The 27,578-nt window shown below is 46.9% G+C and overlaps 1 protein-coding gene across 5 annotated transcripts in view; it reads right to left on the bottom strand.

The window, feature by feature from the left end:
* Positions 1-1,371: 1,371 nt before the first annotated feature.
* The window catches only part of LOC117671348 (toll-like receptor 2), a 30,520-nt gene continuing 4,313 nt past the window's right edge, over positions 1,372-27,578 (bottom strand). For 2 of the 5 annotated variants that reach the window (XM_034427230.3, XM_087881222.1), the window contains exon 2: positions 1,372-5,363. In XM_034427230.3, the coding sequence (XP_034283121.2) occupies positions 2,815-5,331 (2,517 nt within the window). In that variant the 5' untranslated portion in view covers positions 5,332-5,363 and the 3' untranslated portion in view covers positions 1,372-2,814. Of the gene's footprint in view, positions 5,364-17,833; positions 18,173-27,578 lie in introns of those variants that run through there. The other 3 variants (XM_034427229.3, XM_087881221.1, XM_034427228.3) reach the window with 3 other exon arrangements.

Below are 27,578 nucleotides of genomic sequence, written 5' to 3'. Positions count from 1 at the left end.
AGAGGCTTTTCAAAGCATTAGAAAAAATGCTTTGAAAAGTTAAAAAAAAAAAAAAAAAAGTTGGCCACGCCCATCACATTAACCCCCCCCACCAAGCCACGCCCACAGAACCAGTAGAAACACATTTTACATTTCTCCCCTGGGTTAGACTAGAAGACCTCCAAGGTCCCTTCCAACTCTGTTATTATCATTATGATAGGTAGGCCTCGAGATACAACCACAATTGATCCCGACATTTCTGGGGGAAGCCAGATTCACTTAACAACCGTGTTACTAACTGAACAACTGCAGTGATTCACTTAACAGCTGTGACAAGGAAGGTCGTAAAAAGCTCACTTAACGAACGTCTCACTTAGCAAGAGGCATTTTGGCTCCATTTATGGTCATAAATAGAGGACTACCTATAGTTGGGATTATTCCTAGAATGATCCTCAATCAATCCCAATATTTTATCCACCGCTGCCACCTGCTGGACATTTAGCGGCATCGCATATTTATATTTTATTCTCTTTTTAGAAAGAGATGCGGAGTCAGGCTCACAGTACAGGATGCTGGCACTCGCATGTCATAGTAATTAGCAATAGCAATTGCACTTAAGATTTATATCCCGCTTCATAGTCCTTTACAGCCCCCTCTAAGCAGATTACAGAGTCACAATCTGGGTCCTCATTTTACTGACCTGGGAGGGATGGAAGGCCGAGTCAATCTTGAGCTGGTCAGGATCGAACTGCTCGCAGTGGGCAGAATTAGACTGCAATGCTGCATTCTAACCACTGGGAAGGAAGGAAGCCAGCAAGGAATAGCACTTAGACTTATATAGCGCTTCACAGTGCTTCATCTACTGACCTCAGAAGGATGGAAGGCTGAGTCAATCTTGAGCTGGTCAGGATCGAACTTCTAGCAGTGGGCAGAATTAGCTTGCAATTCTGCATTCTAACCACTAGGAGGGAGGGAGGGAGGGAGGGAGGAAGGAAGGAAGGAAAGAAGGAAGATAGCAATAGCACTTAGACTTATATAGCGCTTCACAGTGCTTCATTTACCGACCTCAGAAGGATGGAAGGCTGAGTCAATCTTGAGCTGGTCAGGATCGAACTTCTGGCAGTGGGCAGAATTAGCCTGCAATTCTGCATTCTAACCACTGGGGGGGGGGAAAGAAGGAAGGAAGGAAGAGCACTTAGACTTATATAGCGCTTCACAGTGCTTCATTTACCAACCTCGGAAGGATGGAAGGCTGAGTCAGCATCGAACTGCTGACCGTCGGCAGAGTTTAGCCTGCAATGTTGCCTTCTAACCACTGCGCCACCACAGCTCTTAAATTAAAACCATTACAAAATGCTCAACATTTCAGAGAAAACACAACAGAGACAAAACGACAATTTTAAAAAACTTTTAATTATAAAAGCGTAAGTTGAGGACTAGCTGTATTTCCATACAAAATTTACTGTTTAGCTAAAAATGACAGCTTCACCCATCAATAAAAAGTCCTAAATTGTCCTGGTTTACGGCACTAGAGAAAAAAACAACAACACTTGGATATGACTGTGACCCAGGAAAAACGTAACATATTCCTCTCTAGAGTTGAATATTTGAACAGCTAGTCCTAAACTTTCGACCGCAATGAAACCGAAAATTTATCTTACTAAGTGAGAAATTTGTTAAGTCAGTTTTGCCCTCTGTTACGACGTTTCTTGCCACAGTTGTTAAGCGAATTGCTGCAGTTCTTAAACCAGTAACAAGGCTGTTAAGGGAATTTGGTTTGCCACGATTCATAGCTTCTCAGTACTATATTCTGAGAAACAAATGTGCAACATTGGCAAGGGTTTCTAGCATGCTCCCCTCCACCTTAATTTAACAGGTTAACAGAGTTGGAAGGGACCTTGTAGGTCATCTAGTCCAACCCCCTGCCCAAGCAGGAGACTCTACACCATTTCTGACAGATGGCAGTCCAATCTCTTCTTGAAAGTATCAAATGATAAAGCTCCCACAACTTCTGAAGGCAACTTCTGTTCCATGGGTTGATTGTTCTCACTGTCAGAAAATTCCTCCTTATTTCCAGGTTGAATCTCTCCTTGGTCAGTTTCCATCCATGATTCCTTGTCTGGCCTTCGGGTGCTTTGGAGAATAGCTGGACCCCCTTCCTCCTCTCTGGGGCAGCCCCTCAAATATCGGAAGATGCTCTCCTGTCTCCCCTGGTCCTTCTCTTCCCTAGACTAGCCCTGCCCAGTTCCTGCAACCATTCATGTTATGTTTCAGCCTCCAGTCCCCTCATCATCCTGCTTGCTCTTCTCTGCACTTTTTCTAGAGTCTCAAAGTGTTTTTTATAGTGTGGTGCCCAGTTCCTACAATTGTTCGTCCTGTGTTTTAGCCTCCAATCCCCTAATTTGGACTAGATGACCTCCAGGGTTCCTTCGAATTCTGTTATTCTGTAATTCAGTAACCTTGAGCACATGGGAATGGAAAACCAGAAAGAGTTAAAATGAGTGGAATTCCCCCCGACAGGCTGGTTCTACACAACACACTTAACCCGGGTCTAAATTAAACCAGTTTTGAGGATTGCGGATGACATGTTGGACCCTAAACTAAACCAGTCTCAACAAAGATTCAAACAGCAAAATAAGCCCATCCCGTAGGCCTTTTTTGGCATGCTGTGAGAACTCAGTCACAGCGATTCACAAACCATGGTTTACAGCTCGAGCGTTCTCTATGAATCCAGCCATTGCGGCTTCCTGAATAAACCACGATCAAACATATCACTAGACACAAACTCGGCTGTTAAATTCTGAAGGTTCCTGTTGGCTTAAACTGAAGTCCTGTTTAACACGCCGGGACACAGTCTGCATTAGCCAAATTATCCATTCTGAGTTTGTCGTCAGCCATGCCGTTTTTTCTCCAAGTCACATCGCCTGGATCCTCCTTTCGGTCCGTTTTGATTACCTCGGCCTTCCCCAAGACGGACGTCAGCTGCACCCAGAAGAAGGCCTGGCGACCGGGCTCCGAAGGCCACTCTAAGTATGTCTTTTTGCTGAGCATTTTCCTCAGTCGGCAAAACTTGTTGGGCAGCGCTTGCGGGTCGATGGCTTCCTTCACCACCAAAACTACGTCCTCGAAGCTTAGCCCCACCGCCCGCTGGTGGGCGAAGTAGAGCTCGTAGTTGCACCAATCGCTGTCGACAAAGCTGCGCGAGAGCACGAAGATGATTTTCCGGCTGTTTTCAATGTTTTCAATGATATTGTCGATGATCCAACGGCCGGGCGTGAAATCCCGCTCGTGAATGCAGATGCGGTATGGTGGCGTCGAGGCTTCCAACCTCTGGAGCAGTTCCTGCCTGACCCAGTCTGCGTCGGAGCAGCTGTAAGAGATGAAGGCGTGGTAGGCAAAGTCTCGCAACGCTTGGGAGCGGCTGGACCGATATTTGGAGCGCACGATTTGGACGGTGGCCTTGAGGTACCAGGGTATGTTGAACCACCAACACAAAACCATGATGGTGATCACCACAACGGCTGTGATGGAGACAGCAATGGCTACCACTACCATGACACTACACTGGGTCAGCCTTGGGGTATAAGCAATCACTGCCGTATCGCGCAGGGGCTCAGGGTGATAACAGGTCCACCCGCCGGGCCAGTCCACAATCTGCAACTTGCCGTTCTTCAGGGTCTCTTGAAGAAAGGCGTAGAGGTCACAGACACAATGGTAAGGATTGTTCCCCGCTTCCAGCTGCGTGAGCTGCGGCATATTCACGAAGGAACCTTTGCAGATGATGCCGAAGGAGTTGCCGTCCACGGCCAAAACCCGGAGATTCGGACTTCTCCATTCGGTTGGGATAAACTTGATCTTGTTCCCGCTCAGCCGCAACTCTTGGAGGTCCACAGCGACCTCAAAGTACTCCATCTCAAGGCGTTCCAATTGTGAGTAGGACAAATCCAGGAACTGCAACCTGGTGGGAAGGCACCTGAAGATCCCCGCCGTGACAACATTGTAAGACAAATCCAACCAAACAAGACTGGGGCTCCAAACACAGGGCAATTCCTTACAGTTCCTGATTCGATTGTGGCTTAGATCTAACTTGGATAGCCGGGGCCAGCTGGACGTCAGCTTGGAGATTATGCTCAAGTAGGTTAATTCGTTGTTGCTAAGATTGAAGTGCTCCAGGCTGGGCATGATTCCTTGATATAAACAGCCTTCGTTGTAGATGTATTCATCTAACAAGCGGTTATTAGAAACATCTAGAACTACCACGTTCCTCATTTCCCCCCAGGCGTCACAGGGCACAAAGTTGAAGTTGACATTGAGGATAGAAAGGTTGGTTATCCCGGCAAACCAAGTAAATGTCCAGTCAAAACGCAAAATATCGGGGTTACTGATGTCCTTCAGCAACAAACGGCGGAGGGTCAGGTTGGCGATGCCGGCTTCTGGAAGCTTCCATTCGGGAGACCGGGCGAAATCGATAGCAATGAAGGAGAGGTCTTGCACACGAGACTTCTGGACATTTAAGAGGACCAAACGCAGCAGGTTCTCGTTGAATTTCCCCCTGTAGAAGACCAGCTCTCCCACTTCGACCTCAGCCAAGCCGGCAAAGAGGTCTACGGAATCGGTGTAGTAGGTGAACTCGAAGAGGTTACGGAAACGGAGGTATTGGAGCTGCTTCCCTTTCAAGTCACGGAGCATAACGGGCAAAGCCTCCGGGTTTTTGTCCAGAGCGATGTCGCACCACAATTCTGTGGTGTTGAGCTTAGAGAAGGCCCCTTGTTGATACTCTGTCAAACTGGAAGCAGTTTTGAGGAAAAACTTCTTCAACGGAATGTCCTTCAGAGGAACAAAGTCTTCACGTCCCACCGTGTAAATTACAGGACCGCCCAGGGACAACTCTTTGAGGTTCTTCAGGGAGCTGAACACCCCGTCCAGCCTTGAGAGAGGATAAAGGTTGTTCGAGATAGACAAGGCAGTCAGCTGCTTCAAAGGCCTCAAAGCCAGTGAAGGGATCTCCTCCAAGGAGTTGTTGAAGAGACTCAACTTCTCCAAAAGGAGGTTGGATGCGAAGGAGTCGTTGGCGATTGAGAAGATGTGGTTGTAACCCAGGTCCAATTCTTTCAGCTGAGTCAAGGACGAGAAGTCTGCCGAACCGATCTGTTCGATTTTGTTGTAGGAAAGGTCCAACTTCTCCAGATTGCTGGGAAGGTCCTGAGGGACTTGGAGCAGCTTCTGACCTCGGCATGGAGCGACTGTGTCGGAGACAATCTGGCAAGGAGATGTCGTCACGGGATGCTGGGCCCGACCCAGGAATACCAAGCACAGAACTAGGATGAGGCCGGCCGATGGCAATGGTCCCATGCCACTTCTTTACATTTTTTAGTTCTTCTTTCCTAGGTAGGGAGAAAAAAAAAAAATCAAAATTGATGGCAGGCCATTTGGGTTTTCCCCAGGGAGAAAAATCTTGTTGTGGTCCACCAGCAGCCCGCGGAGCTAGCAGCGGAGTCCAACAGTGAGGAGGCTGGGGAGGATCATGGGTCAGTCCTGGAGGCTGGGGAAGGCCCGGATGAGAGCTCTGCGTCGAAGGCAGAGATGGGGCCAGGGCCATCTGGGAGTGATGCGCGGACTCCGCAGCCTCCAGAGTCAGACACCAGAGAGGCAGAGGAGCCTGTTCCTAGTGCACGCATGCGCAGAGCTGCCAGAAAGCAAGAGCAGCTAAAGCAAAAAGGACGACTTGGGAGTAAGGCCAGGAGATGATTGGCTCCTCCCATAAGGCTTAAAAGAGCAGCAAAGGCTCTTGGGCTTTTTGTAGGAAAGCAATGTTGCTAAATCTATTTCCAGTCAGTGTCTTGTTTCTGAACTTTGTGGGGCTTTGCCAAGAAAGGCCTTTGGCAGGGTGCCAAAGAAGATAAAGGTTTGTAATATGCCCGAAGGACTTTTTCCGAAGGACTTGTTTTGGAATTAATTTGGACTAATTTGGAATGAATTACTTCATTCCCAGCTGTTATAATAAAATAAGTTTGTTTAAGATTAATTGTGTCTGGTAATGCCTAATTGAGCCTCGGTCACAACAAATCTTCCCTTCCATCTTTCTCTCACAATCATGATTACTGTTCTGACCTATGCTTCCCCAAAAAGCCTGAAGCAGAATCCTGGTCCTAACAAAACCCCGTTTATTAAATGAATGTGAATTCCTCTCATTTACCTTCAGCAAAGGCCTGGCAAACAGTCTTTCAAAGGTGAATTTATGACCACAGGCCTTATCTCGCTTGGAAAGCTGCCAAGGAAAGACTTGGCACAGAGTCTCTGAGATTCACAGACAGATCTTCACACTCCTAAACTGACCGACCGACCGACCAAACAAATTGTTTTCTGCAAAAGCCCACTCTCCTTTCGCTCCTCTTTTATGTCCATTCATCGTTCACCTGTGGCTTTACTCCCAAGTCGACCCTGATTTCTTAGCTCTTCTTTTCTTCTGGCAGCTCTGCGCATGCGCACACTGGGAACAGGCCCCAGCTATTCCTCTGCCTCACTGCTCCCTAGCTCCGGAGGCAGCTGATAACTACCAGATGGCCCTGGCCCCCTCTCTGCCTCCGATGTAGAGCGCTCGTCCGAGCCTTCCCCAGCCTCCCCCTGTTCCTCTGCCTCTCTGGTGTCCAACTCTGGAGGCTCCGGAGTCTGCACATCACTCCCAGATGGCCCCGGCCCCATCTCCGCCTCCGACGCAGAGCCCTTGTCTGGGCCTTCCACAGACTCTAGGACTGGCCCATGTTCCTCCCCAGCCTCCTCAATGTCCGACTCCGCTGCTAACTCCACTGGCAGACCACAACAATTACGTTCAGTGAAAATAAAGGATCACACTGGTTATTAAGGAACAGTAGGGTGGCAGATACTGTTCACAGAACTGTCAGAACTTCAAAACCTGGTCATTTTGAGATGGGGGAAAGCTTTAAAAGAGGGAAATGGGTCCGTTGCAAAGCTTGAGGTTTTCTTTGAACAACTCAGGATACAAAACAAAAACGCAAGAAAGAGGGAGCTTGGCAAACACCTGGGGCCGTAAAAGAGATGTTGGGAGACCTGCGATGGCCATCTATTCCCAACTCTGCGACAAGGATGGACGTCATTTGCCAAAACGCCGAGCAGGTCTGTTTTATAAGCCAGAAAAGGGCCCTCAAGCCAGCTGGCATGGCAGCAACCACCTGCTAAAAAGGCAATTTTGCGCCAACTCAGAATGCGAAGACTGCCCAAGGAGCCACTGATCCAGTTCTACAGAGAAATTGTTGAGTCTGTCATCTGCACCTCCATAACTGTCTGGTTTGGCTCTGCAACCCACCAAGAGAGACACGGACTTCAGAGGATCATTAGAACTGCAGGAAAAACCATGGCTACCAACCTGCCTTCTGTTGAGGACCTGGATACGGCACCAGTCAAAAAGAGGGCTGGGAAATTACTTACAGACCCCTCGCATCCTGGACATCAACTGTTTCAACTCCTACCCTCAAAACGACGCTATAGAGCACTGCACACCAGAACATCTAGACACAAGGACAGTTTTTTCCCCGAATGCCATAACTCTGCTAAACAAATAATTCCCTCAACACTGTCAAACTACTAAGTCTGCATTACTACTACCGGTATAATCCTTCTCATTTTTTCTCTTATTCCTATTTCCTTATTCTTCTTTCGACTATAGCTTTGTTGCTTGTATCTTATGATTTATATTGACTATTTAAATATCCTAGTATGATTTAGTACGTTGATTGCTTATTTAGTATCCGATGGCTATCAGTGAGTGTTGTATCTTATGATTTACAGTCATTGTATTTTACGATTACGATCATGATTTATCACTTTTTTGTTGTATGTTACACTCTGAACTTCTGCACCGGAAATAAATTCTTTGTGTGTCCAATCACACTTGGCCAATAAAGAATCCCCTTCCATTTCATTCTATAATTCTGTTCCATTCTATAGTAATATTCTCTTCTATAATAATCTTCTCTTTTCTATAATAATCTTCTATTCTCTTCCCTTCTCTTCTTTTCTTCCCCTCCCTTTCCTTTCTCTTCTCTTCCCTTCTCTTTTCTCTTCCCTTCCCCTTCCCTCTTCTCTTCCCTCTTCTCTTCTCTTCCTTCTCTTCTCTTCCCTTCTCTTCTCTTTCCTTCCCCTTCCCTCTTCTCTTCTCTTCTCTTCCCTTCTCTTCTTTCCTTCCCCTTCCCTCTTCTCTTCTCTTCCCTTCCCTTCCCTCTTCTCTTCTCTTCCTTCTCTTCTCTCTTTCCCTCTTCTCTTCCCTTCTCTTCTTTCCTTCCCCTTCCCTTCTTTTCTTTCCTTCCCCTCCCCTTCCTTTCTTTTCTCCTCCCTTCCCTCTTCTCCTCCCTTCCCTTTTCTCCCTTCCCTCTTCTCTTCTCCCTTCCCTTCCCTCTTCTCTTCTCCCTTCCCTTCCCTCTTCTTTCCTTCCCCTTCTCTCTTCTTCTTTTTCCTTTCTCTCCCCTTCCTCTTCTCTTCCCTTCCCTTTCCCTCCTCTTCTCTCTTACCTTCCCTTCCCTCTTCTCTCTTCCCTTCTCTCTTCCCTTCCCCTTCCTTCTTCTCTTCCCTTCCCTTCCCTCTTATCTTCTCTAATACTACTCTACTCTATTTTAAATTACTCTACTTCACTCCACTCCACTCTTTCCTCGTGAGCTGCTCTGCCCTGGCAGGAGAATCCCAAGAGACACTTCAGAGGCTGGCTTGTCCCCAAAGGGGCAAAGTTTATCCCTGCTTGTTTGCTAAAGCCAAGATCATGTTTACAACAGGCAGGGCAAGATTCGCTTCCAAGTCCTGAGCAATCTTCCAGGCAGTGAACAATGGGAGATTATTGAGCCTGACCTCAGCTCCAGAAACTCCGAAACCAATAGTGAGAGATTCTGTCATCTTTGGCTACTGGAGGAGGGTGGGAGGAGAGGAAACAGCAATAGCAATATAGTCCTTAGACTTGTATACCGCTTCACAGTGCTTTCCAGCCCTCTCTAAGCGGTTTACAGAGTCAGCCTCTTGCTCCACCAACAATCTGGGTCCCTGTTTTACCAACCTCGGAAGGACGGAAGGCAACCTTGAGCCAGTCAGGATCAAACTCCTAGCAGTGGGCAGAGTTAGCTTGCAATACTGCATTCTAACCACAGGGAGGGAGGGAGGGAGGAAGGAAGGAAAGCAAGCTGGGAAGGAAGGAAGGAAGGAAGGAAGGAAAGAAGGAAGGAAGGATAGCTAGGAAGGAAGGAAGGATAGCTGGGAAGGAAGGAAGGAAGGAAGGATAGCTGGGAAGGAAGGAAGGAAAGCTAGGGAGGGAGGGAGGGAGGGAGGGAGGGAGGATAGCTGGGAAGGAAGGAAGGAAGGATAGCTGAGAAGGAAGAAAAGAAGGAAGGATATCTGGGAAGGAAGGAAAGCTAGGGAGGGAGGGAGGGAGGAAGGAAGGATAGCTGGGAAGGAAGGAAGGAAGGAAGGATAGCTGGGAAGGAAGGAAGGAAAGCTAGGGAGGGAGGGAGGGAGGGAGGAAGGAAGGAAAGCTGGGAAGGAAGGAAGGAAGGAAAGCTGGGAAGGAAGGAAGGAAGGATAGCTGGGAAGGAAGGAAGGAAGGATAGCTGGGAAGGAAGGAAGGAAGGAAGGAAGGAAGGAAGGAAGGAAGGATAGCTAGGAAGGAAGGAAGGAAAGCTAGGGAGGGAGGAAGGAAGGAAGGAAAGAAAGAAAGGATAGCTGGGAAGGAAGGAAGGATAGCTGGGAAGGAAGGAAGGAAGGAAGGAAGGAAGGAAGGATAGCTGGGAAGGAAGGAAGGAAGGATAGCTAGGAAGGAAGGAAGGAAAGCTAGGGAGGGAGGGTGGGAGGAAGGAAGGAAGGATAGCTGGGAAGGAAGGAAGGATAGGTAGGAAGGAAGGAAGGAAAGCTAGGGAGGGAGGAAGGAAGGAAGGATAGCTGGGAAGGAAGGAAGGAAGGAAGGATAGCTAGGAAGGAAGGAAGGAAAGCGAGGGAGGGAGGAAGGAAGGATAGCTAGGGAGGGAGGGAGGAAAACTAGGAAGGGAGGGAGGAAGGAAGGCTAGGAAGGAAGAAAAATAGCACTACCACTTAGATTTATATCCCGCTTCACATGGCTTTACAGCCCTCTCTAAGCAGTTTACAGAATCAGCCTATTGCCCCCAACAATCTGAGTCCTCATTTTACCCACCTCGGAAGGACGGAAGGACGAGTCGACCTTAAGCCGGTCAGGATCAAACTGCTGGCAGTCGGCAGAGTCAGCCTGCAATACTGCCCTCTAACCACTGTGCCACCATGGCTCCTCAGGGGGCACTGAGTATGTGTTGGGGGTAGAGATGAGAAAGAGGGAGGGAGAAGTGACAGGCTTGATGGAAGCCAGAGATGTGAGGAATGCAGACTGGTTTCAGTCTTTAAGGCCATGAAAGTTGGGAATGGAATGAGAATTGCATCAAGCACCCAAGAGGGTTCCCAAAATAGGTAGGCAAAATAACTAGGTGGCACACCGTTGGGTGTATCTAGTTTAATGGAGAGAAGGACGAGGGGAGACATGAGAGCAGTCTTCCAATATCTCAGGGGCTGCCCCAAAGAAGAAGGAGTCAAGCTCTTCTCCAAAGCACCTGAGGGCAGGACAAGAAACAACGGGTGGAAACTCATCAAGGAGAGAAGCAACCTGGCATTAAAGGAGAAACTGTCTGACAATAATAAACAATTAACCCGTGGAACTGCTTGCCACCAGAAATTGTGAATGCTCCAAACGCTGGAGGTTTTTAAGAAGAGCCTGAATAAGCCATTTGTATAGAATTTATAGGGTCTCCTGCTTGAGCAGGGGGTTGGGCTAGAGGACCTCCAAGGTCCCTTCCGACTCCGTTATTCTATTTTGTTCTGTCCGTAGGCGGACGATGAATTGGTCAAGAGGGAAGGGACGGGATGAAGGGGCAAAGTTTGTAAACTTCTGTGCGGGAACTTTATTTATTTATTTATTTTATTTATTTATTTATTGCGATTTATATGCCGCCTTTCTCCCTAGGGACTCAAGGCGGCTTACAAATGACAACTTCAATACAAATCACAATACAATACCAAATTAAAATCAGTAACCCAATTAAAAAACGATTTAAAATTATACCAGTGTACCCCCAAATGGATCAGTTTATTCCTAACCTTGCTTCGTTTGCGACCGCTAATCCTTAGTAAAAGAATCTCTCACTGCAACCAAATGGGAGTCGAGGGTTTTTCCTTTCTAAGGTCCCAGCTGAGGCAGGTCTGACAGTTCCTGGGAAACAGTTTAGAAATATCTGGAGTGCCACAGAGCTTGGAGCAGAAATACCCAAATAGTTTTTGCCTTCGTAGACGATTAACTGCTGACAATGGGAAGCTAATTCTCAAAGGTACACCATGTTTTGCCCCACCTACAGTCCTAGTTTAGCAACAGTTTACAGTTAGTCCTCGACTTATAGCAGTTCATTTACCGTGTTTCCCCGAAAATAAGACCCTGTCTTATATTTTGTTGAACCCTGAAATAAGCGCTTGGCCTTATTGCCATGCACTCAAAAGCCCGATTGGGCTTATTATCAAGGGATGTCTTATTTTGGGGGAAACAGGGTATCTATCTATCTATCTATCTATCTATCTATCTATCTATCTATCTATCTTCTAGATAGATAGATGGATACCCTTTTCCCCCCAAAATAAGACACCCCCTGATAATAAGCCCAATCAGGCTTTTGAGTGCATGGCAATAAGGCCAAGCGCTTATTTCAGGGTTCAAAAAAATAGAAGACAGGGTCTTATTTTCAGGGAAACATGGTAGATAGGTAGGTAGGTAGTAGGTAGGTAGATAGACAGATAGATGGATTAGAGGAATCATAGATAGATAGATAGATAGATAGATAGATAGATAGATAGATAGATAGATAGGATAGATAAGCTAGAGATAGAGAGAAAGAGAGAGAGATAACTAGAGACAGATAAGAGACAGAGGCAAATAGATTTAAATAAATATAGATGAGATAGCTAGATAGCCAAACAGACAGACAGACAGACATAGATAGATACCCTGTTTTCCCCAAAATAAGACATTCCCTGATAATAAGCCCAATTGGGCTTTTGAGTGCATGGCAATAAGGCCAAGCGCTTATTTCAGCGTTCAAAAAAAATATAAGGGTCTTATTTTTGGGGAAACACAGTAGATATATAGATATAATTTTATGTCATTTTATTCCATTTTATATATTTATGCATTAAATTATATTGTATCTTATCCTATAATGATTGTATTTTACCCTACTCTTATTTTAAATTGCTTGTTTAAGATTTTATTGGCGATATTTATACTTGCACCTTGTGCTTTGATACGGTCTATATAGGCTAATCAAAGCTATCATGTTAAGCTGTATTTTATTCCAATTTCATTTTAAATCGTGTTCTATTCCAATTTCATTTTAAATCATATTTTATCCAATTCCATTTTAAATTGTTTTTTTATCAGATTTTAGCAATAATTTTTGTGTCTGCAACTCTGCACTTTGATATGGCCCAAGGGCTAATCGATAAAGTTAAGTATATAGATATATATTTGACACGACATACACAGACAAATCGCCTGCAAAAATGAAGCCTAACTTTTTAATCATGCAGGAGTGATCTTGAATATCTTGAATTTTATCATGACCATCTAACCATCTAGTTTCCTCCTTCAACATTTTTTTTTTTTTGCTTCAACAATCAGGAACAAACGAAAAGAATGCAAACTGCCTGCCAAAATTTACTTTCCTGGACTTTGTGTGCACCTGCCACTGCAAAAGATCATCCAATCTCTACCCCCACCCCAAGGGAGAACAGCTCACTCCCCCCTTACTCATAAAGGTACGTGGTGGTGGGGGAGTTTCCCCAGCCTGAAGGAAAAGAGGAAACATACACAATGAGGTGGAATTAAAATCAAAAGCCCGATTGGGCTTATTTTTTTATTTATTTTTTATTTGATTTATTTGATTTATATGCCGCCCTTCTCCGGAGACTCAGGGCGGCTTACAATGCGCTAAGCAATAGCCTTCATACTTTTGTATATTTATACAAAGTCAGCTTATTGCCCCCACAAACTGGGTCCTCAATTTACCTACCTTAGAAAGGACAGAAGGCTGAGTCAACCTTGAGCCTGGCGAGATTCGATCTTACTTTAATTGCAGACAGCTGGTGTTAAATTACAATGCTTCTGTCTGTTGAGCTAAACCAGGCTCCTATTATTATCGGGGGATGTCTTATTTTGGGGAAAACAGGGTATCTATCTCTCTATCTCTCTATCTATCTATCTATCTATCTATCTATCTAATCTTCTCTCCCTCTAATCCGTCCGTCCATCCATCCATCCATCCATCCATCCATCCATCCATCCATCCATCCATCCATCTATCTAATCTTCTCTCCCTCTAATCCATCCGTCTGTCTGTCTGTCTGTCTGTCTGTCTGTCTATCTATCTATCTATCTAATCTTCTCTCTCTAATCCATCTGTCTGTCTGTCTGTCTATCTTCTCTCCCTCTAATCCATCTGTCTGCCTGCCTGCCTGCCTGCCTACCTACCTTCTCTCCCTCTATGTCGTCTGTCTTGTCTGTCTGTCTGTCTGTCTGTCTGTCTGTCTGTCTGTCTGTCTGTCTATCTATCTATCTATCTATCTATCTATCTATCTAATCTTCTCTCTCTAATCCATCCGTCTGTCTGTCTATCTATCTTCTCTCCCTCTAATCCATCTGTCTGCCTGCCTGCCTGCCTGCCTACCTACCTTCTCTCCCTCTATGTCGTCTGTCTTGTCTGTCTGTCTGTCTGTCTGTCTGTCTGTCTGTCTGTCTGTCTGTCTATCTATCTATCTATCTATCTATCTATCTATCTATCTATCTATCTATCTAATCTTCTCTCCCTCTAATCCATCCGTCTGTCTGTCTGTCTGTCTATCTATCTATCTAATCTTCTCTTCCTCTAATCCATCCATCCATCATCATCTATCTATCTATCTATCTATCTATCTATCTATCTATCTATCTATCTATCTATCATCTATCTGTCTATCTATCTATCATCTATCTATCTATCTATCTATCTATCTATCTATCTATCTATCTATCTATCTATCTATCTATCTAATCTTCTCTCCCTCTAATCCATCTGTCTGTCTATCTGTCTGTCTACCTACCTACATACCATGTTTCCCGGAAGCCTAACTTTTTAATCATGCAGGAGTGATCTTGAATATCTTGAATTTTATCATGACCCTCTAACGATCTAGTTTCCTCCTTCTACATTTTTTTTGCTTCAACAATCAGGAACAAATGAAAAGAATGCAAACTGCCTGCCAAAATTTACTTTCCTGGACTTTGTGTGCACCTGCCACTGCAAAAGATCATCCAATCTCTACCCCCACCCCAAGGGAGAACAGCTCATTCCCCCCTTACTCATAAAGGTACGTGGTGGTGGTGGAGTTTCCCTAGCCTGAAGGAAAGGAGGAAACATACACAATGAGGTGGAATTAAACAGCCTGCATTTTCCCACGGGGTTATTTACCCATTTTAACTGTCTCTAAAATGAAATTGAAAGCTAACTTGGAAATAAAGATTAAAAAAAAAAAATCTGGCCAGGAACTAACAGGTAGTCCTCAACGTACAACCACCACCGAGCTCAAAAGTGAGGTCGTCAGGTGAGAAATTTGTGAAGTGGAGCTTGCTCCAATTTTTCCGACTTTTCTCGCCCTGTCTGTTTTAGTGAATCCACGCAGGTCTTAAATTAGCAACACGGTCGTTAAATGAAATGGGCTTCCCCCTCTCCCCCCCCACATTGCCAAAGGGGATGGTGCAATCCCGTCATAAATGTGAGTCGGCTGTCAAGCATCCGAATGCAAGTCACGTGACCACAAGGATGCTTCCGTCGGTCGTAAGTGTGGGGAAAAAAAGGTCACCAGTCCCTTTTTTTCAGTGAAATGGTCACTAAATGAACTGTTGTAAGTTGAGGACGTATAATGGCTGTTAATTGATGGTTCCACCTTGCAATGAACATCATGATAAATTAACAAGGCAAAACAAAAAAGTTGGTAAAACTGAATAAAGATACGGCAGTTATCAAGTTAACTCCTTACTGCTGTCTAAACGGTTTAGATGCTGTAATATTCCATCAGCTCCCTGATCTCCTATGCAAGGCAGACAATCACTGAGGTCTAGAAGCTTAGAAGCTCACCAAGGATTTTACTGTGCATTTTTTTTCAAACAGGGTACAACAATCATAGGATTGTGAGACACCTTCCTAAGTGCAATAGGCACCTCCAAATCAGGAGCACTTGGCTACAATTACCCATTCATGAACCAAAGGCACTCTGCACGTGCCCAGAGGCACTGTTGTCTAATCAACAGGCAAACCCACCCCCTCAGAGGCCCTCCGGAGACCAGAAACAGCCTTTTTCTTTACTTCTACTGGGCCTAGAAGGCCCGAAAAACAGCTGGCGGAAGCTGAGCTCACGTGCCCACCGATATGGCTCCGTGTGACACCTGTGGCACGCGTGCCATAGGTTCGCCATCACAGGTATAGGGTCTCCTGTTTGAGCAGGGGGTTGGACTAGATGACCTCCAAGGTCCCTTCCAGCTTCTATCTATTCTATCGCAACAGCCGAGGCACACAATACACTACAGCCGTGATGGCGAACCTATGGCACGCGTGCTGAAAAGTGGCACACAGAGCCATCTCTCCGGGCACGCACCCCGTTGCCCTTCCGATTTCCGGCATGCGCGCACTCACACCCGCACTCCCATTTCGGCACCTGGTGCCGAAAAGATTTGCCAATGCTGCACCACAGTATATCTTAACACAAAGAAATCAAACGGATACTCTTGATTAGGTAGCTCAGGGGCTAAGACGCTAAGTTTGTCGATCAGAAAGGTCGGCAGTTCGAATCCCTAGTACAGGTCTCCTGTGTGAGCAAGGGGGTTGGACTAGATGACCTCCAAGGGTCCCTTCCGACTCTGTTACTGTTAAATAAGATAATACAGACCAGCCGAGAACACAAACTTGTTTTAAGATTAAACGGGCTCCGAGTAAGCGTCACAATATGCTATCTTAACATTTTAGCATTGCGTGTGCCGGAAACACAATATTTACGAACCAGGGTTTGTAAATATTGTGCACCAACTTGTGTGAACGAAGACGGACATCAGCATGACTCCGTCCCCTTACAGGTAGTCCTCGACTTACAACGGTTCCTTCAGTGACTGTTCAAAGTGACAACGGCACTGGGGAAAAAAGTGACTTATGACCGTTTTTCACACTTAACGATGACCGTGGTCGTCATGACTGCATCACCGTGGTCGCCATGGTCGCGTGACGTCTCCGTGGGTTGGAATGATCACATCCCTGTGTAATCCCATGCAACGGACTCATATTTATGACGGCTGCAGTGTCATAGTTGTGGCATCCCCGTGGTCCCAGGTAACTGACTCATATTTATGACAGGTTGCAGTGTTTCAGGATCATGTGGTTATTTATTGCGACCTTCTGGCAAGCAAAATCAACCCGGGAGTCAGATTCACTTAAACGACCAAGTTACTAACTTAACAACTGCACCGATTCACTTAGCAACGGTGGCCAGAAAGGTCGTAAAATGAAACAAAACTCCCTGAACAACTGTCTCGCTCAGCAATGGAAATGCTGGCTGAATTGTGGCCATAAGCCGAGGACTACCGTACCTGTTATCTACATTCCCATACAACATTAAAGACACACCCCTTCCCCTAGAAGGGAGGCTCATACTTACTTACTAAGTAAGTTGTAACATACAACATACTTACTTACTAAGAGTTCACAAAACTATCCATGGAAGTTTGCGAAAACAGAGGTTTACCATACCTGAAGAGAGCAAACCGTGATTTGTGCAAAAAAATAAAAAGGGGTTAAACAAACCACGGCTTAACAACCGACACAAAGCCAAGTTAGAGCTGGTTTCCCCAGCACTCTAAACTCAAGTTACTGACTAAAAACAAATGGATCAGAATCGAGCTGGAAGGGACCTTGGAGGTCTTCTAGTCCAACCCCCTGCTCAAGCAGGAGATCCTATATATACCATTCCAGGCAGCTGGCTATCCAGTCTCTTCTTAAAAGCCCTCCAGCAATGAAAGCCACTCCCAACCTTCTGGTGGCAAGCAGTTCCACGGGCTAATTGTCCTCGCTGGTAGGAAGTTTCTCCTTCGTTCCAGGTTGCTTCTCTCTCTTTAGTTAGCTTCTCGCCATTATTGCTTGTCCTGATTTCTGATGCTTTGGAAGACGCTGAGCTTGTCCGATTAGAAAGGTCGGCAGTTCGGCGGTTCGAATCCCTAGTAGGGGGTTGGACTAGATGACCTCCAAGATCCCTTCCAAATTTACTGCTGTTACTGACCCCCTCTTTTTTGTGGCAGCCCCTCAAATACTGGAATATTATGTCAAACCCCCCTCCCCCCCCGTCCTCCTTTTCTCTATTCCAAACCCAGATTCTGCAACCGTTCTTTATATGTTTTTCTCTCCAGGCCTCTCATCAAATTAACAGCGTTGGAAGGGACCTTGGAGGTCTTCTAGTCCAACCTCCCGCTCAAGCAGAAGACCCTATAGCATGTCAGACTGTCCTGCCTCTTCTTTAAAAACCTCCAAGGTTGAAGAACCCACAACTTTTGGTGGCAAGCAGTTCCATTGGCTAATTGTTGCTCTTCTTTGCACTTTTCCTAAACTCTCAACATCTTCTTTTTTTTTTTTTGGCAACGTGGGGACCAAAACTGGAATGCAAATATTCTGGGTGTGTCCTTACTAAAGCGATACTAATAGGAAAAACAAAATACAAATGCAAAAATAATAATAATAACCAGGATTCCCACTTAGCCAGGCTTGCAGCCGCCGGATCCTCCACTTCACCTGGTTCAGCATGACGCGGGAAGGTGGTTCAGAGGCTCGCAGAAAACCCCACGCAGTAACGGGGTCCAGACATTCAACGCGTGTCTGCACCGATTACTATTTTTCCGCACTGGATCCGCAAGCGCGAAGTTTTGCTTTCCCGGGAACAGCAGTGACTTGGCTCGCCCCTAGGCGGCGCCAGAGAGAGGCGTGTCCGCTCTGGCCTTCCTTGGCGATGCCGCGCCCTCAGCTCCGCCCCCTTCCCTCTGAGTGGAGCCGCCAGGAGCGCCGAACCCGCCCGGCGTTTAAAGTACACCGCCCGCCCGCATTCCAGGCTCTTTAAACGCCGAGGAAAGGGGCGTGGCTTCCCCCTTAAAGGGACAGCGCCTTCTTTTCTGCCTCTTGCAAGCCAGTTTCACCCATCTCCTCCCACTTATGACTGTATGACTGTAACCTTTGTTGCTGGTATCCTTACGATTTGTAGTGACTGTTTCCTAATATGATTTGGTTGCTTATTTGTACCCTGTGACTATCATTGAGTGTTGTACCTTATGATTCTTGACCAATGTATCTTTTATGTACACTGAGAGCTTATGCACCAAGACAAATTCCTTGTGTGTCCAACCACACTTGGCCAATAAAAATTCTATTCTATTCTATTCTATTCTATTCTATTCTATTCTATTCTATTCATTTTCTATTCTACTCTGTTCTGTTCTGTTCTAACGCACTCTTGTGGACGTTGAAACACAATGTTAAGGGATCTGGTTCAGGCAATAGGAGCTGAAAGGGACCCTGGAGGTCTTCTAGTCCAGCCTGAAATCCAGCAGGTTCTGGAGAACCGGTAGCAGAAATTTTGAGCAGTTCGGAGAACCGGCAAAGACCACCTCCGGCTGGCCCCAGAGTGGGGTGGGAATGGAGATTTTGCAATATCCTTCCCCTGGAGTAGGGTGGGAATGGGGATTTTGCAGGATCCTTCCCCCTGGAGTGGGGTGGGAATGGAGATTTTGCAGTATCCTTCCCCTGGAGCGGGGTGGGAATGGGGATTTTGCAGTATCCTTCCCCCTGGAGTGGGGTAGGAATGGAGATTTTGCAGTATCCTTCCCCTGGAGTGGGGTGGGAATGGGGACTTTGCAGTATCCTTCCCCCTGGAGTGGGGTGGGAGTGGGGATTTTGCAGTATCCTTCCCCTGGAGTGGAGTGGGAATGGGGATTTTGCAATATCCTTCCCCCTGGAGTGGGATGGGAATAGGGATTTTGCAGTATCCTTCCCCTGGAGTGGAGTGGGAATGGGGATTTTGCAATATCCTTCCCCCTGGAATGGGGTGGGAATGGGGATTTTGCAATATCCTTCCCCCAGGAGTGGGGTGATAATGGAGATTTTGCAGTATCCTTCCCCTGTCACACCCACCAAGCGAAACCACGCCCACCAAGCCACGCCCACAGAACCGGTAGTAAAAAAAAATCTGGATTTCACCACTGGTTCAGAGTGCATCTTCCAAAGCATTAGCCAAAAGGGGAGAGGGGCCTTATTTCTTCAATCTCCCCTTTGCCCCACAGTTGTGAGTCTCACAAATATGTGAACGCAGCCATTCAGGTTGTGCATTACATTACCTGCAATAAAAACAGATTATTTCTGCAGGAGCGAGATAGCTGGACAAGCAAGTTTGTTTGTTCTTCTCTCTTTGTCCTGGACACTTGGCGCCCACATGGCTTGTTCCAGGAAACTCAAAACAGGTCTTCATTCTCCAAAGGGCGAGGCTGGCATTCTTAAAAGAATGAAGCAGTGGCAGAGCCAAGAAATTAAAAGAGGCTTGCTCCTGGGAGGAAAGCCGTGGCAAATCTAGACAGCATCCTAAAAAGCAGAGACATCACCCTGCCAACAAAATTGTGTATAGTCAAAGCTATGGTTTTCCCAGTTGCAACGGATGGCTGGGAAAGTTGGACCATAAGGAAGGCTGAGAAGGCCAAAGAATGGAGGCCTTTGAACTCTGGTGCTGGAGGAGACTCCTGTGAGTCCCTTGGACTGCAAGGCCATCCAACCGGTCAGTCCTAGAGGAGATCAACCCTGACTGCTCTCTAGAAGGCCAGATCCTGAAGAGGAAACTCAAATCCTTTGGCCACCTAATGAGAAGGAAGGAAGGACTCCCTGGAGAAGAGCCCAATGCTGGGAACGATGGAGGGCAAAAGGAGAAGAAGGGGACGGCAGAGAAGGAGGTGGCCGGATGGAGTCACTGAAGCAGTCGGCATGAGCTTAAATGGACTCCGGAGGATGGTAGAGGACAGGAAGGCCTGGAGGAATGTTGTCCATGGGGTCTCGAAGTCTCGGACACGACTTCGCAACTAACAACAAGAAGTGGCAGATTTAAGACTTATTACTCAACATTAGCCACTGCCAGATAGGGATTTAGGAGTCCTAGTAAACCACCACTTAAATATGAGCCAGCTGTGTGTTGCAGCTGCCAAAAAAAAAAGCCAACACAGTTCTAGGCTGCTTCAACAGAGGGATAGAATCAAGATCACATGAAGTGTTAATACCACTTTATAAGGCCTTGGTAAGGCCACACTTGGACTCCTGCATCCAGTTTTGGTCGCCATGATGTAAAAAAAGATGTGGAGACTCTGGAAAGAGTGCAGAGAAGAGCAACCAAGAGGATTAGGGGACTGGAGGCTAAAACATACGAAGAACGGTTGCAGGAATTGGGTATGTTTAATCTGGTGAAAAGAAGGACCAGGGGAGACAGGATAGCAGTCTTCACATATTTGAGGGGCTGCCACAAAGAAGAGGGGGTCAACTTGTTTCCCAAAACATGGAAAGGGAGGTAAAAAAACAAACAAACAATAGATGGAAACTAATCAAGGAGAGAACCAACCTAGAACTCAGGAGAAATTTCCTGACAGTGAGAACAATTAACCAGTGGAACTGCTTGCCTCCAGAAGTTGTGGGTGCTCCATCATCACTGGAGAGATTGGACAAGCCAATTGTCTGAAATGGTTTCCTGCCTGAGCAGGGGGTTGGACTAGAAGACCTCCAAGGTCCCTTCCAATTATTCTCTTCTCTTCTCTTCTCTTCTCTTCTCTTCTCTTCTCTTCTCTTCTCTTCTCTTCTCTTCTCTTCTCTTCTCTTCTCCTTCTCTTCTCCTCCTCTCCTCTCCTCTCCTCTCCTCTATATTCTATTCTATATATAATAGCACTATATAAGTGCTATTGCTATTGCTATTATCCTGTCCTGTCCTGTCCTGTCCCCTCTTCTCTTCTGTATCCCTTCCCTTCTCTCTTCTTGTCTGTATCTCTTCTTTCTCTTGTCTGTATCTCTTCTCTTCTCTTTCTCTTCTCTTTTCATCTTATCTGTATCTCTTCCCTTCTCTCTTCTTTTCTCATCTGTATCTCTTCTCTTCTCTTTCTCTTCTCGTCTGTATCTTCTCGTCTCGTCTCTTCCCTTCCCTTCCTTTCCCTTCACTTCCTTCTCGTCTGTATCTCTTCTCTTTCTCTTGTCTGTATCTCTTCTCTTCTCTTCTCATCTCATCTGTATCTCTTCTCTTCCATTCTCTCTTCTTTTCTCGTCTGTATCTCTTCTCTTCTCCTCTTTCTCTTCTCTTCTCGTCTGTATCTTCTCGTCTCGTCTCTTCCCTTCCTTTCCCTTCCCTTCCTTCTCGTTTGTATCTCTTCTCTTTCTCTTGTCTGTATCTCTTCTCTTCCTCTTCTCTTCTCATCTTATCTGTATCTCTTCTCTTCCCTTCTCTTTTCTCGTCTGTATCTCTTCTCTTCTCTTTCTCTTCTCATCTGTATCTTCTTGTCTCGTCTCGTCTCTTCCCTTCCCTTCCTTTCCCTTCCCTTCCTTCTCGTCTGTATCTCTTCTCTTCTTTGCTTCTTATTCTGCCTTCTGGTGCTTTGGAGAATAATTTGACCCCCTCTTCTTTGGGGCAGCCCCTCCAGTAATGGAAGACTCCTATCATGTCACCCCTAGTCCTCCTTTTCACTAGACTAGACATCCTCAGTTCCTGCAACAGTTCCTGCTACCTTTTCAGCCCTCTTATCATCTTCGTTGCTCTTTTCTGCACTCTTTCCATTCTCCGTGGGTTGCCGTTAACCTTCTAACCCATCTTCTGTGGGTTTCCTTATACTGCAGTCCTAACTGTTTTAATGGGTTTGTTGCTACATGCACGGTGCAATTCCAAGAAGCAGATAAGTTCAGCAACCGGGCTTAGCATGTTGAGTGAATGCAGCTGGTGCAGTGGCTCATGCTGACGTGGCTTCCTGTTGTGGCTCCCAATTTTGAGTCACCTACTTTGCGTGACTCTGCCACCCCCCTTCTCTTCCCCAAAACATTGGACGGGGCTGCAGAGGCCGTATCTAATTTTGTAACCTTTCTGCATTTCAAGATGTCCATTTAAGGCATTTATGGCAGGTTCTGACAGGTTCTGGAGAACCGGTAGCGGAAATTTTGAGTAGTTTGGAGAACCGGCAAATGCCATCTCTGGCTGGCCCCAGAGTGGGGTGGGAATGGGGATTTTGCAGTATCCTTCCCCTGGAGTCGGGTGGGAATGGGGATTTTGCAGTATCCTTCCCCTGCCACGCCCACCAAGCCACGCCCACCAACCACAGAACTGGTAGTAAAAATATTTGAATTCCACCACTGGGTGTGCCCCAAGATAAGTGGGTGCGAGTAGAAACCTCGTTCTGCCAAAAAGCTTCCTAAAATGTCGTTAACAGGTGACTTTATACAGGTAGTCCTCGACGTACGACCACAATTGAGCCCAGGATTTCTGTGGTTAAGCGGAGACATTAGTTAAAGCGAGTTGAGATGAGTAAACACTGGATTAAATTGGTGACTTTTTTTACTGTGGACTTTGGGATATTGAACCCACGAACCAGGCCATATCCAGATGCGTACAGGTAGTCCTCGACTTACGACAACAACGGAGCCTAAAATTTATGTGGCTAGGCGAGACATTTGTTAAGTGAGTTTTGCCCCATTTTACGACCTGTCTTGCCACAGTGGCTAACTGAATCACGGCAGTTGATAAGCTAGTAACCTGGTTGTTAAGTGAATCTGGCTTCCCCACCGACTTTGCATATCAGAAGGACGTAAAGGGATTACATGACCCCGGGACGCTGCGACCGTCATAAATATGGACCAATTGCCAAGCGTCTGAATTTTGATGACATGGTCATGAGGATCCTGGAAAGGTCACAATTCTGAAAAACAGTCGTAAGCTGTTTTTTTCAGTGCCGTCGTAATTTTGAATGGTCACTAAATGAACTGTTGTACATTGAGGACTATCTGCGCTGTTTCCGGCTACTGTTTATTGAAATCCACATTTTTCCTTGACTGACATTCATGTCCTCTTTTCTCGTTAGCTCTTTCAAACTTTGACAAATCAGTTCTGAGTCTGTCTGTCTCTCAATTCTTTCACAATAAGTGCCCTTGGCAGAGTGGCATCAGGAGTTTATTTGGAAGTCACCCTTTTGCCAACCCTTTGACTGCTGGACACTCATCCTCCTTCCCTCCGGTCAGTCATGGAGGGGAAAGCATCTTTCCTCCAAGGGAGTTTCACCCGGGCGTGGCTCAGCCTAGAAGGCTCTGGGTTTTTCCTCTGCAAGCCTTCCAGAATGATTCAGGGTAGAATGGGACAACTTGACACAACCAACTTGCCATGGCCAACTCTCTAAAGCCAACTTGCCATGGGCAACTCTCTATGACCAACTCACCATGGACAACCTTCTATGGACAACTCACCATGACCATCTTGCCAGGCCAACTCTCTACGGTCAACTCGCCATGGCCAACTCTCTATGGTCTACTCACCATGGCCAACTCTCTATAGTCAACTCGCCATGGCCAACTCTCTATGGTCTATTCACCATGGCCAACTCTCTATAGTCAACTCGCCATGGCCAACTCTCTACGGTCAACTCACCATGGCCAACTCTCTACGGTCACCTCGCCATGGCCAACTCTCTACGGTCAACTCGCCATGGCCAACTCTCTACGGTCAACTCGCCATGGCCAACTCTCTACGGTCAACTCGCCATGGCCAACTCTCTACAATCAACTTGCCATGGCCAACTCTCTATGGGCAACTCACCATGGCCAACTCTCTATGGGCAACTCGCCATGGCCAACTCTCTATGGGCAACTCACCTTGGCCAACTCTCTATGGTCAACTCTCTATGGTCCACTCACCATGGCCAACTCTCTACGGTCAACTCACCATGGCCAACTCTCTACAGTCAACTCACCAAGGCCAACTCTCTATGGTCACCTCGCTGTTGCCAATTTATTGTGGCCAACTCACCGCTGCCAAGTCGCTGCTGGACAATTTAACAATTCAATTTACTTGTTTAAAATAAATTTAAAAAAATAGTTTAATATTTGTCATTCACATTCTATTCTATCCCTCCTTATGCACCCTTCCTGCAATGATTCCATTCCAACATTTCTTCGATATTAGAGGAACTCTTGAGCCGTGGCGAATTGTCCCACGGCAAGTTGGCCACGGTGAGTTGGCTGTGGCAAGTGGGCTGTGTGGTGGGTTCTCTCCTCCTCTCCCCTTCTTTTCTCTCCTCTCTTCTCCTCTCCCTTTTTCTCTCCTCTCCTCTCTTCTTCTCCTCTCCTCTCCCCTCCCCTTTTCTCTCTTCCTTTCCCTTTTTTCTCCTCCCCTCCCCTCTCCTTCTTTTCTCCCCTCTCCTTTTCTCCCCTCTCTTCTATCTCCCCTTCCCTTCTCTCTCCTCTCCTCTCCCCTCCTTTCCTTTTCTCTTCTCTCTTCTCTTCTCCTCTCTTTCCCTTCTCTCTCCTCCCCTCCCCTCCGCTTTTCTTTTCTCCTCTCCTCTGTCCCTTCTCTCTCCTCCCCTCCCCTCCCCTCCCCTCCCCTCCCCTCCATTCCATTCCATTCCATTCCATTCCATTCCATTCCATTCCATTCCATTCCATTCCATTCCATTCCATTCCAAACACATATAGTGTATTAATCCATTTTCAGGGCTAACACAGTTCACTGAACAACAGTGGAACCACAGAATGTCAGGTGGGATCTTAGAGGTCATCTAGTCTAAGCCTCCGACTAGTACAAGAATCCACATGTACCGTTAAAGCAACCAACTTCAGTTCTGAAGAACTACAATGAAGGAAAGAGAGGCTATTTGGTGTCATGGTTGAAACATCACACTAGGGATCGGAAGACCCCGAGTTCAAGTCCTGCCCCAGGCCCAAAACCCAACTAGGTCATGTAAAGTCAGTCGCTGACTCCCCGCCCCAGGAAGGAGGTAATGGCAACCTCCTTCTGAAATCCTGCCAAAAAATACGCTTGTCTAGACAGTCATCAGGAGTCACCACCCGACTGGGAGGCTCATAAACACACCCACCCCACACGGAGAAAAGCGAGAACGTGGTTGAAGTCAGTTGAGTCAGGTCTCGAGGGGGTCACGAACCCCCAAGGCCACGGCCACAAGACTGAGCCAACCAACGGGGTTGGCAAGAGGGAAATTATTTTTAACCTGGTCGTGTGGGCAGAGATGAGGAAACCTGAGATTAGGCAGATTTGAGGCAACTCTGATTTGGGGAAGGATGCTGAACGGTTTCCTGCTCAAAGTTCAAAAGCTCATTTATTTCTTGGCACACCACACATAATCCAAACAGCCAGCTGGCCTTTTATTATTATTAGCTTGCTGATGTTAAGCGTCGAGGCGGTGAGTCAAACAGACTCGTGAAACGGATGACGATCGACGTTTTGCTTTCACTAATCCAAGCAGGGGTGGGCTCCAAAATTTTTTAGCAAGGGGTGGGCGTGGCCACAATGGGCGTGGACTAGTCGGCCTCCTGTGTTTTTGCCCTCCCCAGGCTCCAGAGGCTTTCCTCAAGCCTCCAGGAAGGTGAAAATGGGACTCCCCAGGCTCCGGAGGCCCTCTGGAGGCCGGAAACAGTAGGCCTGTTTTTCGCCTTCCCCAAGCCTCCGCGTGCGCCCTGCACTTACCTGCATCCAAAACAGGCTGCGTGGGGACTCCTGGGAGGGGAGGGGCAGGGTGGAGTGGGAGGAGCCAGCCAGGAGTGGGATTTGTGGGTTCTCCGAACTGCACAGAATCTTAGCTAGAGGTTCTCCCAGTAGCCCATGCCTGAATCCAAGCCATCCGCAGAGCAGAGGTGCGTTTCAGCAGGTTCTGACCAGTTCTGGAGAACCGGTAGCGGAAATTTTGAGTAATTCGGAGAACCGGTAGTAAAAATTCTACGGTAGTGGGCCCATGGCCCACAGGTTGGGGACCACTGTTCTACTCCAACCCCTGCTCAGGCAGGACTAGAGGATCACCAAGGTTCCTTCCAACCCTATTATTCTATATATTAAAATAGTAAATATGTAACGAGGTTAGATATGTAATATGTAAATAGAATAACATAGTTGGAAGGGACCTTGGAGGTCTTCTAGTCCAACCCCCTGCTCAGGCAGGAAACCCTACACCAGTGACGGCTAACCTTTTTGCCGTCATGTGCCAAAAGCTGGGGGAGTGCAGGGTTGTTGCGTGTGTGCGTGCCCACACCCATAATTCTATGCACCCTCCCCCCATGCATGCATGTGCGACCCCCCATGTCATGTGATAACACGGCGGGCCCGATAGGCCCGTTTTTTTGCCCTCCCCAGGCTCCAGAGTTTTTCTAGGAGCCTGGGGAGGGCAAAAACAGCCTTCCCCACCTCCCCAGAGGCCCTCTGGAGGCCGGAAACAACCCGTTTGCTGACTTCTGTTGGGCCCGGAAGGCCCAAAAATCAGCTGGCCGGCATGCACATGTGCGCTGGAGCTGAGCTAGGGCAACGCTCTTGTGCCCACTGATATGGCTCCGCGTGCCACCTGTGGCACGCGTGCCATAGGTTCACCATCACGGCCCTACACCATTTCAGACAAATGGTTGTCGAATCTCGTCTTAAAAACCTCCAGTGTTTTCAAATTCTGGAGGCAAGTTGTTCCACTGGTTAATTGTCAGGAAGTTTTCTCCTTAGTTCTAGGTTGCTTCTCTCCTTGATTAGTTAATTAATCAAGTCAATTAGTTAATTAGGTCAACTTGGAGTTCTCAACGTTTGTGATTTCGTGATCCCCAGAATCTCTTTTGTTGAGAACCTACAATCTCTTCATTCCAGGCTGGGGAGGGGTGTGTAGTACCACAACTCTGAAAAGGAATCTGCAGAGGCCTCAATTCTGAAATACTCCAGCCAGCCTCCTGAAATTGCCAACGCAAACTGGTTCTCGAACCAGTTTCACCGCTAAGACTTCTCCCAAGGAATCCCGAGAACTCTGGCTGGTGTGGCCGCTGGGGAAAATTGCAGTTCGTCCTTGAGTTATGACCGCAATTGAGCCCAATATTCCTCCATTGTTTTGCCTCATTTTACGACCTTTCTTGCCCGCAGTTGTTAAGCGAATCACTGCAGCTGATACGTTAGCTACCCGGTTGTTAATTGAATCCGGCTTCCCCGTTGACTGGTCAGGAGGTCGCAAAAGGGGATGGCGTGACCCCAGGATACTGCGACCGTCATAAATATGAGTCAGTTGGTCAAGCGTCTGAATTTTGATTGCACGTTCATGGGGATGCTGCAAAGGTCGTTAACTGTGAACAACGGTCATAACTTGTCACATTTTTCAGCGCCGTTGTAACTTTGAATGGTCACCATCTCTCTATTAATGCAGCCTAGGATTGCATCGGCTTTTTTGGCGTTGCTGGCTCGACTTTAAAGGC

The sequence above is a fragment of the Pantherophis guttatus genome, chromosome 18 (genome assembly GCF_059756535.1).
Source record: "Pantherophis guttatus breed Tessera chromosome 18, ASM5975653v1, whole genome shotgun sequence".
Lineage (NCBI taxonomy): Eukaryota > Metazoa > Chordata > Lepidosauria > Squamata > Colubridae > Pantherophis > Pantherophis guttatus.
The sequence above is the reverse complement of the archived record's forward strand: the minus strand, read 5'-3'. Positions and strand labels throughout refer to the sequence as shown.